A 17501-nucleotide genomic window follows, 5' to 3' on the forward strand; every position below is an offset into this window, starting at 1 on the left:
TGAAAGGAACTAATAAGCTGAATTTTGGCTGTAAAGCCAGGCTTCAAATTTTCTATACAACAAATAAATAATATCATAAAATTCACAACACGAGACTATATATACAATGCTGGCCTATCTGAAACTCGCCAGCAAACTCGCGAGGCGTAGCTTCAAGGATGAGATTATCAGATTCCAAAATGAGAAGTTCGATCCCAAAAATCGTACTTTAATTGACTTGTGGGATCCTTCTTTGACATACTCCAACTCTTTCAAGATTTCATATTGTACATAATCAGGCTCCTCCAAAAGGGGCAATGAAACAGAACCTTGGGACTCCAGGTTCTTAATCCACCCTCGGAGCAAGAAGTTTATAACCTACCAAATATAAAGAAGTTAGATTACAAGTTTCTTACATTTTATTCTTCACTTATGCTCATTAAGTTGTTCACAATATACATAATTTAAAACTAAGAAAGTTTCCTGGTCAACCCAAATTTTGCAAAAGGCAGAATCCAGTTGGAATGAAATTAATGACAGCAATTCCATTGTAGATATCAAAGCAAACATGATTTCCTCTAAAATAAAAAAAAATTAAACTTGTTTTTTCATTAAAAGAGAAATAAAGTAAACATGATATAAAATACGTTGCTCTTCCTACCAGATGCTTCTAAAGTAATTTTGACCTTACTGTGCTAAAAGAGTCCTGCCCTCACACACTCCTTTGAAAATTAGAAGGAAATTGTTCATGATCCTTTATAATTATTCAATTAACCATCTTCATATGTGAATTTACAATAAGGAGCTTTAATGCTCAAAGTTTACCAACCATCATCATTCTCTAGGTGGCTAAATTATCTATCATAGTCTTTGACTAGTTCATCTGTCATATTTCTTTTTTTCATTTAGACAATTCAGTAATATCTCCACATTAAATTAGATCACTAGGGAACTCTTCTGCATCAGTCTGAACACTAATCTTTCGCTTATGGCAGTTTAGACACTGTAGATCAACTTCATGCACTATCACCTCCATACACAACAATGCAGATGTTTAAAATATCAATACCATATAGGATCATTGAAAGCTCATGATGATGATGGCAACCATTTGGCAATATTAAGCAGAACAACTTCCTTTCAAGTATGAATTTTGCAGGAACTAACATGTTGCAATGGAATTATTCTGGTCATAAAACTCCAAGAATGATTAACCTATCAAAGAACTTTCTATACCGATCACTCAGATGATAAGAGATGTATTGTTTTTTAAGTTGCTAACTGTTTTACTTCCTGCTTGCTCAGTTGGAGGTGTAAAAACTTCATTGAGCATATATACTTTATCCTATAATTTATTGTTTTCCATACGCCAATCCACCTTATGACATTATGCATATCTTGATGTTTAGTTACTCATCCTTGGTTCATGTCATGTAGACATGCTTTCCAAGCCTGCAGTAAAGGGAAAACTATGGAGTTGCATGAGGTGGGAAAGATCAATGTATCAGTATAGTGACAGGCTAAAATCGTCAAAATTGATTGCTTTGAGTGAACTAGTATCTGATTTTCATAGTAACACAATTTCACTGGGACTTGCTAGGGTTCCATATGATTGAAGAGATGTTTGTATTGGCAATCTGGTCAAATGAAGGATCATCTACATACGAGGAATGGTCAATAGTAAACCTCACTATTAAAGTGTCACTATACCATTATTGATCACTTCATACCCTGATTATAATCAGTTATCTTTCAACATGATTTTGCACCAAATATAAAGAAAGTTGAGGCTTTGACTGAAGAAAGGCAGGGTTGCTTGAGTAATGGAGCAACTCATCATGTAGAAAACTATATATGAAAACCCAGCAATTGCTTGTCAAACTTAACATTATTTAGACTATCTTTTCCTATTACTGAAACTAATTTGGGATGATTTACTTTAAGATATTTCGATAATTGTTTGCAATTCAGAAGGAAGATATTTCTTCCTTATGAGCACCCTGGATATTGGAAGTACAGCGATAATATTTCAACTTAAGATTACACTCCTATAAAACCTGCACAAATCTACATTCTTCAGTTGACAGTTCACATTACAGAAAGTGAAGCAACAAGCTTAATCCAGACAATTGGTGTTAACATATGTTTATGCGTCAATATAGGTTCAGCCATACAGCAAATATGATAGCCAAGTAGGGTCCATGGAAGAAATAGAATTATGACAAATGCCACTGATGGTCAACCTGATGCAAAACATTAAAATCATGAGCCAAATCCAAGATAAGAACCTTTTTATTTCTCACATCACTTATGCCGGATAATCTGAGTTTGGAAAATCTATAAGAAACGAGATTCTTATTTAACTGGTTGTAGAGACCCAAAGCAACTGATGAGATGGTCTTCGCTTCCTGAGAGCTACTTCTATTTGCCTCTAGCAAAGAACGAGGAAGAGCAAAAGATTTACTAATCTAATCTATTTCAATGAATGCAAGAAAGAAAACAAGGCACAGTGATACCTCAAGTTACAGTACTGTAATCCTCTCAGGTACATAGTTGTTGGAGAAATTTAAAGTCATCAGGATGCAAAATCCTATCATAAGAGAGGCATCTATAGATCCTATCGTGAGAGAGGCATCTAGAGATCTAATAGTTACACAACTTTTCTAACCTATGCTACAACCATACTATTAAATGTTAGGCTCTAATATGACTAAACATTCACCTATAAAGAATCTATACAGCTACTATATTTAGTGATGCAAATACAAAATTTACTGAAGGAATCTAGACTTACCAGAGTTTGTGAGGAGGCTTGATCAGTCTTCTTTACTAACTTGGTTATAAGAGGTTTAAAAAGGTCTTTTTCCACTCATGTTCCAACTTAGAATGAGACTACATTTACATAATCTGCCAATACTTCATCTCCTAATTGAGTTATGAGTCTTCAGCAAGATAGACTGGTACCCATACATGTTGGATGGCACCAGTATCCATACATGCTGGATGCCTGTAATAGTGGACAAGAAAGGACTTTCTTAGGCTGAAACTAATGATCCAATTTAATCTAGGGCTTTTGAAAGCAAATATGGGTATACAAAGATGTCCCAGTGTCCATTTTGGATTCTGCTGATTGCCCAAAGATTTAATATATGGCTGAGCTAACCCAGGTTCTGATTGTGGTTGTAACCAAGGAATACAAAACCATCCAGACCGGTTCATACCAATTGGTCCTTACTGGTCCAAGAATTAACTAAAATGTGGACCGCCCCTTTTCGACGGTCCAGTCTGATTTCTATTTAAAAAAACTCTCTTTAGGGTTTCTAACTGCTTCTTCTAATAGGTTGCAAATGTATGACTCCTCGAGAACCACTTGGCACACTGCAGGCCCACCCCCTACCTTCTGTCATCTGTCGCCGACCACCCTCGTTCACCATTATTAGAGTAACTAACAACAATAAACTCAAAGAACGGATGACCATTTCTAGAAATTTCTTTGCTTAATGCACAAGGCTTAAATATCATGACATGAAGTCTTAATGTCAAAGTGTTCCTTTTTCCTATAATTCTCATTCTTCTTTTCACTCTTTTTTTTCAAATTATTTCTTTTGACAAAAACTTCTACTTCCATGCTTTCATAGTCATATCGTCACAAATTCTAGACCATGTTACTTATCAATCATATACATTATAACACTTGAATTTTACTTCCAACCAATTGGGTCTTGAATTAGAACAGTTCAAAACCTCATACATAGTTTTCACACCAGAAAACCTGTTACATAGAGCACAAGCGCTGGAACCACGATAAACTATTAAACTGAAATAGTAAGACAACGAGCATTGACCCCTACATTAACAGAAACCTCATGTGTTGGAATACCCTATTAAACTCATTATATATTTTGAGACCATTTGCTTTTCTTTGAATGAAACACTAGCTTAAGTAAATCCATTTGCAAGGCATCATGATATACCTTTTTCACAAATTATCCAGTTTTATCAATATTAAAGGTAACTAAAGAGTGGCAAAGATATTTATTAAAAATATTTATCAATAATAAATATTTTTTTTCTAGGTTTACACCAGAACAAATTTGCAAAGAAAAAACACAAGTTAAATTACCGAACTCATCTTCACAATGGAAATTCCAACAAGTACATTAGTTCCATGACAACTTCGATATTTGTTATCAAATTCAATGACATGTATTAACTAAACCATAGAGCACATTGTAGTTTGCAGAAATGTAATTCAGGATTAAAACATGGCTTTTAAGGAAATAAAATCAACTTGTTAATGCAAACATACAACATCATGTACATCTATCAAAACAAAATTAATAAAATGTTAAAATCCCATGATAGGAAAAAAAAAATTCAAGTGAGACATACCTCGGGAACCTCATCATGTGGGCAGTGACCTGCTGGACTAATCTCGTAATAAGGTACCTCAGGCAACTGTCGTTTCACTTGAAAGCCCCAAATAGGCCTAACCCAAGGGTCTTCTCTACCGTACATAAGACAGATTGGAACACCTTCCACTTGGCACCTAGATAAAAGATTAGGGAATAAGTATAATAAAGAACTCCTCGAATCAAAAGCAGGCATAGCAGCTCGGTTATGTTGGCACTGGTAATACCTGGACAAGGCTTCCTGGAAGGATAACTGCCCCCTAGGAGCAAACATAATGGAGGCAAAAGAAGCAGCGGCTGCAGGATGTTGTGTTATTTCAATTATATGGGAAAATACTTTGTCAACATTTATTGAATGATCAGCATAGACTTGTTTTAGTACTTCCTGTATGCTACTGGGGTCACTGATCTTCTCCCATCTGGTCATAAATTTTGATTGTGTGAGAGCTGATTCTAAAAACTCAAATAAGAAAAGAGTAGAAATTGGAACTGCAACATATTTCAATACCCATAAAATGAAAAATTAGTCATATAATCACATTACTTTCAAGATAAACTAGGTCTCTAATATCCCGGACTAGTGACACTTAAATTGTGTTTTGCAACTAAAATTTGTTTTGCTACTGTCCTGACATCAAACAATCAAATGAATATTATAGTCCAGTAGAATTACATATAATTGATGTGCCCTAATCTTACCCCATTCTTAGAAAATAAGTTTGAAACTTGTGACAGAATCAAACTTCAATACATAATGATAGAGGGAAAATTTTTCACTTGCTTTTAACTTTTAAGTGAGCCGTTCTGTCAGACTTAGTTGAAATTGCATAAGTCATGTGGTACTCTTGCGGCAAAATCACGGACTTAGCTAGAGTTGTCTAAGTCGTGAAGCACCCTTGGGCCACTTCTCATATTTAGCTGGGATTGCCTCAGTCATAAAGTGCTCTTGCGATATGCCTCAACAAAGGGTCAGCTTATTTACAACCTCACTCAAGTCCCGTGGGACTTGTAAAAAGAGCAAATTAATTAGTTCAAAAGTAAGCAACGGACAAGTCTCGACGTCTCCAAGAGAGAAAAGAGATGAAGGAGAAAACAAAGACTTTAGAAGGCAAAATGAACAGTCACAAGTCTGCAAACGATTGCTCACCGGATGTCGGGCGCGATGACAAGTTCCCGTCAAGTTAACGTGTGAACTTATGTAAACCGATCAATGCCCAACAGTTCCCCGAAGCCCCATCCACCCCTGTGCCACCCGAGGGGTTCCAAAGGTCTGAGATGGCTGACGTTTCGCGCCATGCTATGGCCTCTAGAAAATAGGTCGTGGCATATGAAAACGAAGCCATTTTGGGGCAGTTTTGCCCGGCATAGCGATCGCACTACAACGCTGCGAACTATTCTTGCTTATATTTTTCAAGCAAAAACATACAAAACCAAGGCAAAACATGCTGCCAAGCATCTGCACAAGCATGTAAAATCGACGAACGGTTCATTGAGCGAAGATGTTGTGGGTGCGCGACAACCGATCATGATAGTTCGTGAAAAATTATAAAAAACTCACTATAAAACCTTACCAACTTTATATCAAATCTCTTAACATCTATTGTGGGAATAGCAACTACTATGGTAACTACAAAGCCTAGTTATGTTGATTGGAAATGAAACTCCTAATGCATTGATGTTACGAGATAATTGATAATATAAGTCTCAAGAGTTTTGAAGGACATACACCAACTGAGTTAGCCTTCTCACATTTGAAGGTAGGGGAAACGTCCCAGACCATGAAAGAAATTTGGACAATCTAGGTGATCTGACAGGGTTAGGAAGGAATCCCCAAAACGGTGTCGCATTAAGCAATGTAACTCCTCTTACTAGCTGAGGATTGCATGCTGCAAAGTACAAGGCAACAAAGCCTCCAAGAGAATTACCAACAACATAAACTGGTTCACCAATTACCTGTAAAGAGAAATACAAAAAATCAACAATAAGAATTGCAAAGAAGTCTCCATTGATGTATATAATGATAATAAAATTTCAATAAGCATGTTCATATAATGTCGAGTATCATCTGATATCGCTCCTTTGTCCCTCACTCTATCTAGCAATAGGTATAGACTATAGAGTATAACTAGCGATCATTTACCTATGCCAGAGGTATGCTACTGTACCCTTGCATAAATCAACTCATTAAGCAAGAGTTCCAATAAATATGCATGTGGCATGTTAACCATCGTCCAAAGACTTGAGTCACAGAAATTTATTACCTACATAAAGGGGATTTTATGATGCTCTGGCATCAACTACTACTGAATAAGCAACAGCACATGCATGTGGCATGCTAACCATCACTTATCAACTAATTTGTTACTTTTCTCGACCAATTAATGGGACATAGTCCACTCATATTGGCTCATTGTTAACCAGTTTAGCCCATAACTTTTGGTAAGATACATGAAATTAAACCCGGGCTTGCTAAGTTGTTTAGTCAAGTGATAGCAAACCAAAATCTTTTGGCTGGAAAGTTGCATGTATAATTGTGTCACTACATGAGTTTAACATTACCTTGTCAACTACTCCATTTTGAAATATCAGAGGTCAAAATATAATCTTCTTATCAAGTCTTAGTGCCATAAATTGTCAATTCACTGAATGCAAAGAAATACCAAGGTGCACAACAACAACAACAACAACAACAATAACAACAACAAACCAGTTCAGAAGAGTAAAAGTGAGATAAAAAATGAAAAAAAAGGTGTCATAAATCTGGTAAGAATAAATGAAGAGCACTTTCACAACTAAATTAAAGCAAGGATATGTTACTCAGAGACCCCAAGCTGCCTTTCATTAATGGTTTAGCAATTTAAGAAGTATCAACATTATATAACTAGTCAGGTCAATTTAATAAGGTGAATGCACTTTAACCTAGAAAAACAAGTTAAGGTAACCCACCACCAGGGATAAAGTAATTCAAGTAGTGCTGCTGTCTTCTGCTCACCCAATTTACTGTGTTCATGGATGGTTTTTGGCTTTCAGCAGATTGCAGGAATTATTCATTAGTCTACATTAGCAAATGTGACCTGGCTATGCGCAAGATATAAAAGATGAGTTCAGAAAGTAGACCTGTTCTACAAAATGCTGAACCTGTTCTCGCCATAGGTCAATAGAGTACACCAGCTCCCTTGCCCAGGGTTTAGGTTCTTCTCCGAACCCCCATAACACATCATTATCTTCAGAATCCCCTTCACGATTATCAACGGGGGCCGGGTCTTCGGATGGCAATGACTTGCCTTGTCCTAAGAAATCCAGAGCCCACACTTTGTAATCACGGCCCAAATCTTCCAATTGCTTCTCATAGTGAAATGAGCCAACTCCAAACCCAGGTAGGAAGAGCACAGCAGGCGCATCCACATTCTGAGACCCTGACTTCTCATAGTGCACCGAAATTTTAGGTTTCCACTCCCAGTAGCAACTACTGATCGGAGAGCCACCGGAGTCATCAGATAAACCAGGAATGATGACCTTTGCAACTTCATCCACTTTCTTGGGGATACTAGCGAGACCCACATCTCCATTGATGGCAAAATATTTATGATGCTCACCGCACACCTCCGGAGAGGCACGGCTTCGAAGCCCTTCAAGCAGACGCAACAATCTACGCCCTTCCTTTTGATACAAGTTCTCGATCCTCTTGCTTTCTTGAGAAGAAACCCCTGAATTCCTAGGGGGTTTCGCCCCAGCACAAGCAATTCCAGCTTTTCTGGAAACCGAAGGCTTAGACTGCTTCCACTTGAGGTTGTTTCTCCGCTGGAGTCTGTTGATAGGGGGGGCAAATATGGAAGAGCGGCTCAAGGGAACCAACTCCATCACCGGAAAACCCTGCGAGAATCCTATTGCTGTATCAATCAGCACAAGAAATTACAAATCCTATACCAAAAGAGATAAGGGAGGGGTTCAATTTGTTGGTTCAAGGGAAAGAGAAGGACGGTTTATAGAAAAGGATTCCATCAAGAAGATGAGATGAGAGCACAGAAAGGAGACGGAGAAAAGAAAATTCAAGAATTCAACAGAAAGAAGTTCTACAGCAGTAGGATTTCTCTTCAGTCGGACGGAAAGGGAAGAAAAAGGTCGAAAAGAAAAAGAGAATTGCAAGAATCAGGGTAGATGCGACTCCAAATCCCCACCTTCAATTTTCCTTTCTCTTCCCTCTCTATCACGGCGCAACAAGAACTGGAAGGAGGCGGTGAAGTATACGTACAGGGAAGAATGGGTTCACAAAGATAAAAGGAGGCAGCTTACTCGAGAAGTCCAGCCGTGCACGCAAGGTGCACAGGAAGCGCCAAAGTGAAACACGAGGCGGGCGTTCTTTGGCGTGAGAAGTGTGCCAACGAGTAGCTTTGTCCTTTTCCATTTTGTCTGCATGTATCAGTCGGCTTGACTGGGAATACGGTTTGCAGAGGCGTTCCCAAAGGACTGGGAATACGGTCAAAAGATGTTTAGATCGTTCGTGTTTCTTAAGGTATTGTTTGTTTGATCTCAAAATACATTGTAATCAACAATGATGATAAATATTAAAAAATTTTAACTTCCTTTAAGATAATATAAAGATAGATATAAAGATAGACATGATTTCATCAGTATTCTTATTCCCTCGAAAAGCAAATCAGGATAATTTTATCAACAATATAATCTTAGCTCCATCCTTTCTAAGTTATGCTAATAGACTATGTCAATTACAATATGATTATCGATCAACTCTCATTAACTAGAAAGTTAACAGTTATTTTTATTATTAGCGTATGAAAGAGCAAGGTAGTTATACAATTCGGGATCAATTGAATAAAAGAAATGAGAAAGTGGATCTTGACGGGCTTAATTTATAAATTAGACGGTTTGAATCTTAAAAATATTATAAAATTATCAACCATATATCTTTCCTTAAGGCAGTTAATTTTTTCTTTATTATAAGGTTGAAAGAGAAGTGTATAGTATATAATTATTAAGATATATTTTTAAAATTAAAATATATTATATAATTAACTTTAAAAAGAATAAACTCTTGATTCAACCAATTGATTCGTTAATCTAACTTTATTGATTTAATAATCTAAGTCGGAACTAAGAGGTGTTGAATCTTGAATTTTGATGATGAAATCAATTGGTAAAATGTTTGATCTAATCTATATATTGAGATAAATGTATAGAATTAACTACGATAACAGTAAGGCATAAAGTATATGTTGGCCCGGAGTCAAAGATCGGACGATATGTCGAAGATTCGAATGATGGATTGGAAGTTTGTCGGAAGCTCACCGAGAGTTCGTCGGGAGCTAGTCGAGAATTTATCGGAAGATCGCTAAGAGTTCGTCGAGAGTTCACTGAGAGTTCGTCGAGAGTTCGCTAGAAGTTCATCGAGAAGTTCGCCGGAAGTTCGTCGAGAGAACAATTGATATACCGGACAAAGATTGATTAGTTAATATCTTATATTATCATAGTTAGAGCAAGTTGAGTTAGGATTCAGAGTTAATCTCACTAACTCAATTAGGGGACAACTAAGCTTTTAATAGCCCATTCAACACCTGAAGTCAAGGTCGACAATGTCACCACCTAGTGACCTAGTCTCCTAGGTGGTCTGGGCAATGGTACTGCCTAAACTAGGTAGTGGTACCGTCGATAGTTAATGCTGCTAGTGGTGGTACCTCCCCTATCAGGCGGTGGTACCGTCAGAGCTTGGTCTCCGAGCTCTGTCAAGCAGTTGTACCGCTTAGACTAGGCGATGGTACCGTCTAGTGTTAGTCTGCAAGCGGTAGTACCACCCAGTAATGGTGGTGGTACTGTTAGTACCTTGAAATCCGGGAATGTGATACTTTTTAGCTCAAATTCTAAAGTCATTAGGGCCTATAAATACTCCACCCTTTTCGGTATGAAAAAACAACAAAAGTTTAATCAAATTATTGAAAACTTCTAAGTATTTGGGTGTTAAAAGTATTATAAAAGTGAGAAGAGTCATCTTCTTCCCTCTCTTGTAATCATTCAAGAAAGGTGTGAAGCTTGTAAGGATTATCTCCTAAACTTGTGAAAAGGCGAAAGCGCTATAAAGAGGTGGTTGGTCTTCGACTATTAAAGGAAGACCATTAGTGGATGCTAGTGACCTCGACGGAGGAGAAATCGAAAGTGGATGTAGGTCACAACGACCGAACCACTATAAATTCTGGTTTACATTTTTATTATTGTCATTTTCTTATCTTGCAATTACTTCACTTCATCCTTATTTGGCTTTCACTATGCTTTACGAATAAACATGCCTTCAAGCTATCTTTCAACATCGGTTTTTTATTTAACGTATGAAGTTTTTCTAAAACCGATGCTTTTTTTACTGCACTAATTCACTCCCCCCTTCTTAGTACCGACTCGATCCTAACAATTTGTATCAAAGCTTGGTTACTCTCGATTTAGTTTAAAACCCAAGAGAGGTGGCTTTTGCTTAATTAAGAGGGTCACTCAATTATATGTCCACCCATGTTCAATCAGACGGATTACACGTATTAGAATACTAGAATGAGGTTCATTCCAATTTTAATGGATTTTGAGTTATGGAACCTTGTGAAAAATGGCTTTCAAAAGTCTTTCTCTTCCAATAAATAATTGGAATGAGTTGGAGAAGAAGACTTTTGCTTTAAATGCCAAGGCTATGAATGCCTTATTTTATGCTTTAGATAAAAACGAGTTCAATCGAGTATCTATTTGTGAAATAGCTTTTGATATTTGGCACGCACTTGAAATCACTCACGAAGGTACTAGTAGAGTAAAGGAATCAAATATAAATCTTTTAGTTCACACTTATGAATTATTTTGGATGAAACCAAGTGAAACTATTGTCGATATGTACACCCATTGTACAAATGTCGTTAATAGTTTAAAAGCTCTTGGCAAATATTTTTTGAACTTTAAACTTGTTAATAAAATCTTGAGATCCATTCCAAAGAGTTGGGACCCTAAAGTAATGGTCATTCAAGAGGCCAAGGATTTAAATAAATTTCCTCTTGAAGAACTTATCGGGTCACTAATGATCTATGAGATAACTTATAGTGCTAATGAAGAGCTTGAGAACAATCTTCCAAAGAACAAGACGGATATGACACTAAGAACTCATGAAGACCACTTGAAAGAAAATTCAAGTGATGAGGACTATGATGATGACTTAGCACTCTTGACAAGAAAGTTCAAAATATTTATAAAAAGGAATAAATTTAAAAATGATACTAAAAATAAAATTAAACCCAAGAAAGAACAAGTTATATACTATGAATGTAAGAAACCGAGATATTTCAAAAGCAAATGTCCCTAAGCAAAAAAGAAGTAACCAAAGAAGAAGAAGACTCTTAAAGCAACTTGGGATGACTCAAGTGCATCCAAAGAAGAGCTAACCAACATAGAGCAAGTTGCTCATTACGCACTAATGGCTATCAGAGATGAGGTAAGTAGTTCATTAAATGCAAATTTATCTTTTGATGAATTATTAAGTGCTTTTCATAATTTATTTGATGAATGTAAATTAGTTAGTAAAAAATATAAATTGTTGAAAAAAGAGCATACTTCTCTTGTTAGTGATTTTGATAAATTAAAAATTGAGCATGATGATAGGTTGTAATTACATAGAACTTTAGAAAAATTTGAAATAGGTAGCAAATCCCTAAACATGATTCTTGCAAATAAGAATCATGTTCATAGAAGAGATAGAATCGGCTTTGTAAGTAACACTCATAAGAATCAAACCATCTTTGTTAAAGGCACAACTTTACATGTTTCACCCCGAAATAAATATAAATTTTGTTACAAATTTAGATATATTACTTATCAATGTCCATTTAAAAGATATAGTATACACAAATTGATTTGGGTTCCTAAAGGAACCGTAAAGAACTTCATGCAAAATGATAAGTTAAGTCAATCGATTTTTGAGGCACTTAAAGTCAAATGGGTACCTAAAAATCACCCTTTTTTGTAGAAATATTTACCATCACAAGTTAGGAGCAAAAGATGGTACCTTGATAGTGGATACTCAAGGCATATGGTCGGAGATCCATCTCAATTCTTTAAGCTCACTAGCATACACAAAGGGTATGTCATCTTGGGAGACAACAATAAGGGTAAAATCATTGGCAAAGGAACCATAAGTAACAAATCCACCTTTTTGATTGAAGATGTATTATTGGTTGATGGCTTAAAGCATAATCTTTTAAGCATTAGTCAATTGTGTAATAAAGAATACATCATTAGATTTGAATCCAACGTTTGCATTATTAAAAAATCATACAAAAACACATCTATGATTGCCCTAAAATAAAATAATTTATATACTATCGACATTAATGATCTTTATAATGAAATATGTTTTTCGATTTTGAATGACGATGCTTGGCATTGGCATAGGAGATTAGGTCATGCTAGCATAAAACCAATCTCTCAAATCTCATCTAAATAACTTGTAAGAGGTATTCCTAATATTAAGTTCGTTAAAAACAATATGTATAATGTGTTAGGATCAGAGGTCGGCACTAAGAGGGGGGGGGGGGGGGGGGGGTGAATTCATGCAGCGATAAAATCACGACGGTTTAAAAACTTTCGTACGATAGAACCGTTTCCGATGTAAAATCGTTTTCAAAAACTTAACTTAAATTGAAAGTATACGGAAGTGTAGTTGATGTAAAGCACTGGAGGTAGTTTGCAGTTAAGATAAATAGCAGAAAGTAAATGTAAATCGAGATTTAGCGTGGTTCGGTCAATCTTGACTTACATCCACTTTTGACTTCCTCCTCCGACGAGGTCACCGATGTCCACTAGAAGCCTTCCTTCAATAGGCGAAGGCCAATCACCTTTTTACACCCCTTTTCTTCTTTTCCCAAGTTTAGGAGACAACCCTTACAAGCACTCACTCCTCTCAAACTATTCCAACACTTAGACTCAAAGAAGAGGATTCTAAAGAGATTACAGTAGCGTTTTTCTACTTTCAAACTCTCTGTGCTTGTATGCTTTAACTAGGAATGAGAGGGGTATTTATAGGCTTCAAGTTGATTCAAACTTGGAGCCTAAAACTTTCCCATCCCGGGTTCCCCGGGCACGGGTGATACCACCGCCTAGTGTCAATCTGACGCTAACATTGCCCTGGGTGGTACCACCGCCCAGGTCTGGCGGTACCATTACTTGAGGCGCATTGCTAGGCGGTACCACTGCCTAGACTAGCGGTACCATCGCTTGGCACCCTACCAGGGGTGGTACAATCGCCCAAACTAGCGGTACCATCGCCTGACACAGTCTCGAAGATTGTGCCACGATGGTGAGGCTTCTTGGGGCACTGTTTGGGCTTCTTATTAGGCTCAACACAGTTCTTACATGGGCCTAGTTGGCCCATAATTGGGTTGGCCCAATCCAAGCCCAATTACATGCTAACTACGATTCCTAAGACATATTCTAAGTAAAACAAAGTCCGTAAGTCTATTCTTCCGGTGAGCTTCCAGCGATCTTCTGGCGAACTTCCGACGATCTCTCGGCAATGTTCCGGCGGACTCCCGGCAAGCTCCTGGACTTCACGACGATCTTATTGGCGAGTTCCGATGAGCTTCTCTAGCAAGCTCCGAGACTTCTCGACTAGTTTCTCCAGAACTTCTGACGAACGTCCGGACTTCCGAGGAACTCTTGAACTCCCAATGTGATCTCGATCTTGACTCTGGGACTTCATTTTGCTTCATGTCTTGCTATCATAGTTAATCCTGCATATGTAAAAACATACTTCGATCTAGACAATTAATACTAAGCATTAATCAAGTTGTCCGGCATGTCATTGGTCTCTCGACGCTTTGTCCGATTTTTCGGTGCATCATCCTCTTTTGCGGCCTATTGCCTAATCGGCTAATTGACTCTGCAACTCCGATATCCTTGGCATAATATCCGCTCTTCTTGGCTCGATGCCCGAATCCATGGCCCGAAGCCTTCTGTTGATACGTCGACTGAACCACTAATCCGACGTCCAATCTTTTGACATGTTCCACTGGCCTAATATGATTTTTCCTATTTTAATTGTCTCATCTTGACCGAAGCATCCTGCGTCACTGAAAACGTAGATTAAAATATAAACATTTATCGATTGGTTTCATCATCAAAATATGAGATTCAACAATCTCTCTCTTTTCGATGATGACAATCAACTAACGACGGAGTTAACCTTAACTCCAAGAGTTTTAACCAAACTCCCCCTATCAATGTACCATATTGATAGAAACTCTTGGATTCAAAGATCCAAGCAAACATGTCATGATCAAATCATATATGACATCAACATACTTCTCCCCCTTTATCATCAACAAAAAGGAGAAGTTCCACTTTCTAAGTATTTGACATAACATACTTGTTTCAAATTGTTGCATAATAAATCCTTAAGTTCTACCATTATGCAATTTTGCTATCACCATAGATATGCAAGGTAGTAGGATAGCAATTTCTACAACATATAAGCTAGCAACTTTTACAATATTTTAGAACATGCAAACTAGTAGTTTTGAGATATTCAAGAAGCAAGTTCTTTCTTTTCTTTTGAGAAGTGCAATTATTTCTTTCTTCTTGAAATGTGTAACTTAGCACACATTGCTTCTCTTAAGATTTGCAAGATAGCACTTTTGCTTCTTCTTGAAGTATGCAAGCTAGCAAAATTTGCTCCCCCTATGTCATTGTCAAATAGAAGGGAATAACAATACAATAGTATAATTTATTTCCCTTTACTATAATCTTCAAATCATGACAAGGGTAAGTATCAATCTTATTTGTGCATCATTATATTTTCAATTTAAAACATGCACATTTTTAAAACCTTACAATTCATTTTTCATGCACGATATCGAAAAATAAATCAAACAACATTATGAGCACATCATACATATTAAGCATTTATCAGCATTTTGATCATGATGCCAAACATTCATCATTTAAAGCATTCATAATACACATCATATACATCACATATATCATCACAATAAAAAGCATATGCATCATACCAAATCATCATATATATTTTCAAAATATATAAACTCATCATTATATGCATGATTCTAAATCATCATTCATATTATTTCAATCATCAGTATAACTCATCATGCACAAATTGTAAGATCATCTAACATGAAACAAACATTTATTTTCAAAATGTTCATCATTATTTTCATGTATGATAATAAAGTATTCACGACACCAAACATTAAATCAACATTTTTAATTATTTAACACTTCATGATTGTTGGTACCAAACATTCATGATTAAGTCAACATTTTGATAATTTATTTTCTCTTTAGCAATTGGCAAAAAGAAACATAGGAGAAAGAATGATATAATATCTTGATTAATGCATAAGAAATCTCTAGTTATAAATCTCAAAAAATCAAGATAAAGCTCATTCAAATTCAAATCGTCAAATCAAAATCATTTTCAAGAGATTCATATAAAGGACATAAATAGATTCATTAATCTTTCCCCCTTTCTTTTTTTTAGAAAAAAATGGTAAGAAGAAACATATGAGTTCAAAAACTAGATCTTGATTCATAGAGAAATCTCATGTATCAAATATCGAGAAATCGAGATGGTTTTTCATATAAAAAATATCACAAGTTATGATCAAGAGAAAATCAATATTTATCTTTAAATCATTCAACTTGTCAAATCACCATAGTCACATTTAAGAGATTCATAAAAATGATGCAAGTAGATTCATTAATCTCCCGTTTTGAAAAATCGAAAAAGTAGGAAAAAAATAAATTCTTCGAGGAGAAACCTTTCCACTTTTTAGTTTGTTTGTTTCATATGATTGATTTCATACATGCATGTTCTTTGTCTTTTTATGCCAAACAAAAATATGCATCATCGTTTAGGATCGAAAAATAAATTTTATCATAAAATTCATCCATCTTGTTTATAATCGAAAAAGCCACTTTTATTACCATGAACGTCGATAATTCATAAATCTCAAGAATCATCATGCATAGAATAAAATTATCAATCATGGTATCAAAACATCATTATGCATCATATTATTAAGCATGATTTCATATTTTTAATCAAAATTATTTTATTTATTTATCATAAAATATATATTTTTCATGATTAATTTTAAAATTATTAGAAAGTTAAGCATGATCCAATTTTATTTTTGCATTTTCATAAAACATGCAATTCAGAAAAAAAAATTAATTTTCTTAAACTAAATTAAAACTAAATTAAAAATAAGTCATGAGAAGCATTATGTAATTTCAAAATAAACTAAAGGGTTTTTGGTTACCTCATCTTTGAAAGCCATTAAGGAGTAGTTTGCAATCTCGCCTTTGTTGATTTTCTCCTTGTCTTTGGAGGAGCTCGATTCATCCCAAAGTATGTTCTTCTTCATGCGTTCAAAGCAAGTAGTTGCATTCTTTTTGTTCTTTAATGTTTGTTTTATTAAATTTTTAATATTCATGAGTAGTTTAAGTTCGCCATTACTTGAGCTTATGCTCAAGTAGTCTTCGATTGTTCTTAGTACGAAATCCTTCCTGTCCTTTAGAAGGTTGTTCTTGAGTTCTTTACGTGCATTGCACATCATTTCATAGGTCATCAAAGATCCTATTAGTTCTTCAATTGGAAAGGTATTCAAATTCTTAGCCTCTTGTATGACCGTTACTTTAGAGTCCTAAGTTTTAGAAAGTGAGCGTAAAATTTTGTTAACGAGTTCAAAATTCGAAAAGCTTTTACCAAGAGCTTTTGAACCATTGACGATATCCGTAAAACGGGTGTACATGTCTCCAATAGTTTCGCTTAGTTTCATGTGAAACAATTCAAAATCGTGCATTAAAAAGTTTATTTTCGAATCTTTTAATCTACTTGTGCCTTCGTGAGTGGTTTCAAGAATATGCTAAATGTCGAAAGTTGTTTCGCACATAGAAACCCGATTAAACTCGTTTTTATCTAAAGCGCAAAATAGAGCATTCATAGCTCTAGCATTTAAAGAAAATATTTTTTTCTCCAAATCATTCTAATGGTTCATTGGAAGAGAAGACATTTGAAAACCAAATTCAACTATGTGTCATAAATCAAGATTC

General features: G+C 35.8%; 1 protein-coding gene across 2 annotated transcripts; it reads right to left on the minus strand.

The window, feature by feature from the left end:
* Positions 1-8718, minus strand: LOC135645359 (pheophytinase, chloroplastic-like). 2 transcript variants are annotated; one of them, XM_065163671.1, is made up of 6 exons: positions 8570-8718; positions 7509-8264; positions 6118-6344; positions 4619-4810; positions 4372-4528; positions 1-357 (listed from the first exon to the last, which is right to left on the minus strand). In XM_065163671.1, the coding sequence occupies exons 2-6, from the start codon at positions 8250-8252 to the stop codon at positions 115-117; spliced, it is 1563 nt and encodes a 520-aa protein (XP_065019743.1). In that variant the 5' UTR covers positions 8253-8264; positions 8570-8718; the 3' UTR covers positions 1-114. The 2 variants fall into 2 exon arrangements, with proteins under 2 accessions (XP_065019743.1, XP_065019744.1); XM_065163672.1 differs by lacking the exon at positions 1-357 and adding an exon at positions 1994-2222 and having other exon boundaries at positions 7509-8633.
* Between the last annotated feature and the right edge of the window lie 8783 nt (positions 8719-17501).

The sequence above is a fragment of the Musa acuminata genome, chromosome BXJ3-8 (genome assembly GCF_036884655.1).
Source record: "Musa acuminata AAA Group cultivar baxijiao chromosome BXJ3-8, Cavendish_Baxijiao_AAA, whole genome shotgun sequence".
Taxonomy (NCBI): domain Eukaryota; kingdom Viridiplantae; phylum Streptophyta; class Magnoliopsida; order Zingiberales; family Musaceae; genus Musa; species Musa acuminata.

What these genes read in the sequence shown, in the direction of transcription:
- LOC135645359 (XM_065163671.1), bottom strand. Translation starts at nt 8,252, where the DNA reads ATGGAGTTGGTTCCCTTGAGCCGCTCTTCCATATTTGCCCCCCCTATC. An exon ending in AGAAGGCTAACTCAGTTGGT is followed by an intron (nt 4,811 to 6,117) that starts GTATGTCCTTCA and finishes ATTTATGACCAG; the next exon opens with ATGGGAGAAGATCAGTGACC. An exon ending in TTCCAGGAAGCCTTGTCCAG is followed by an intron (nt 4,529 to 4,618) that starts GTATTACCAGTG and finishes TCTTTTATCTAG; the next exon opens with GTGCCAAGTGGAAGGTGTTC.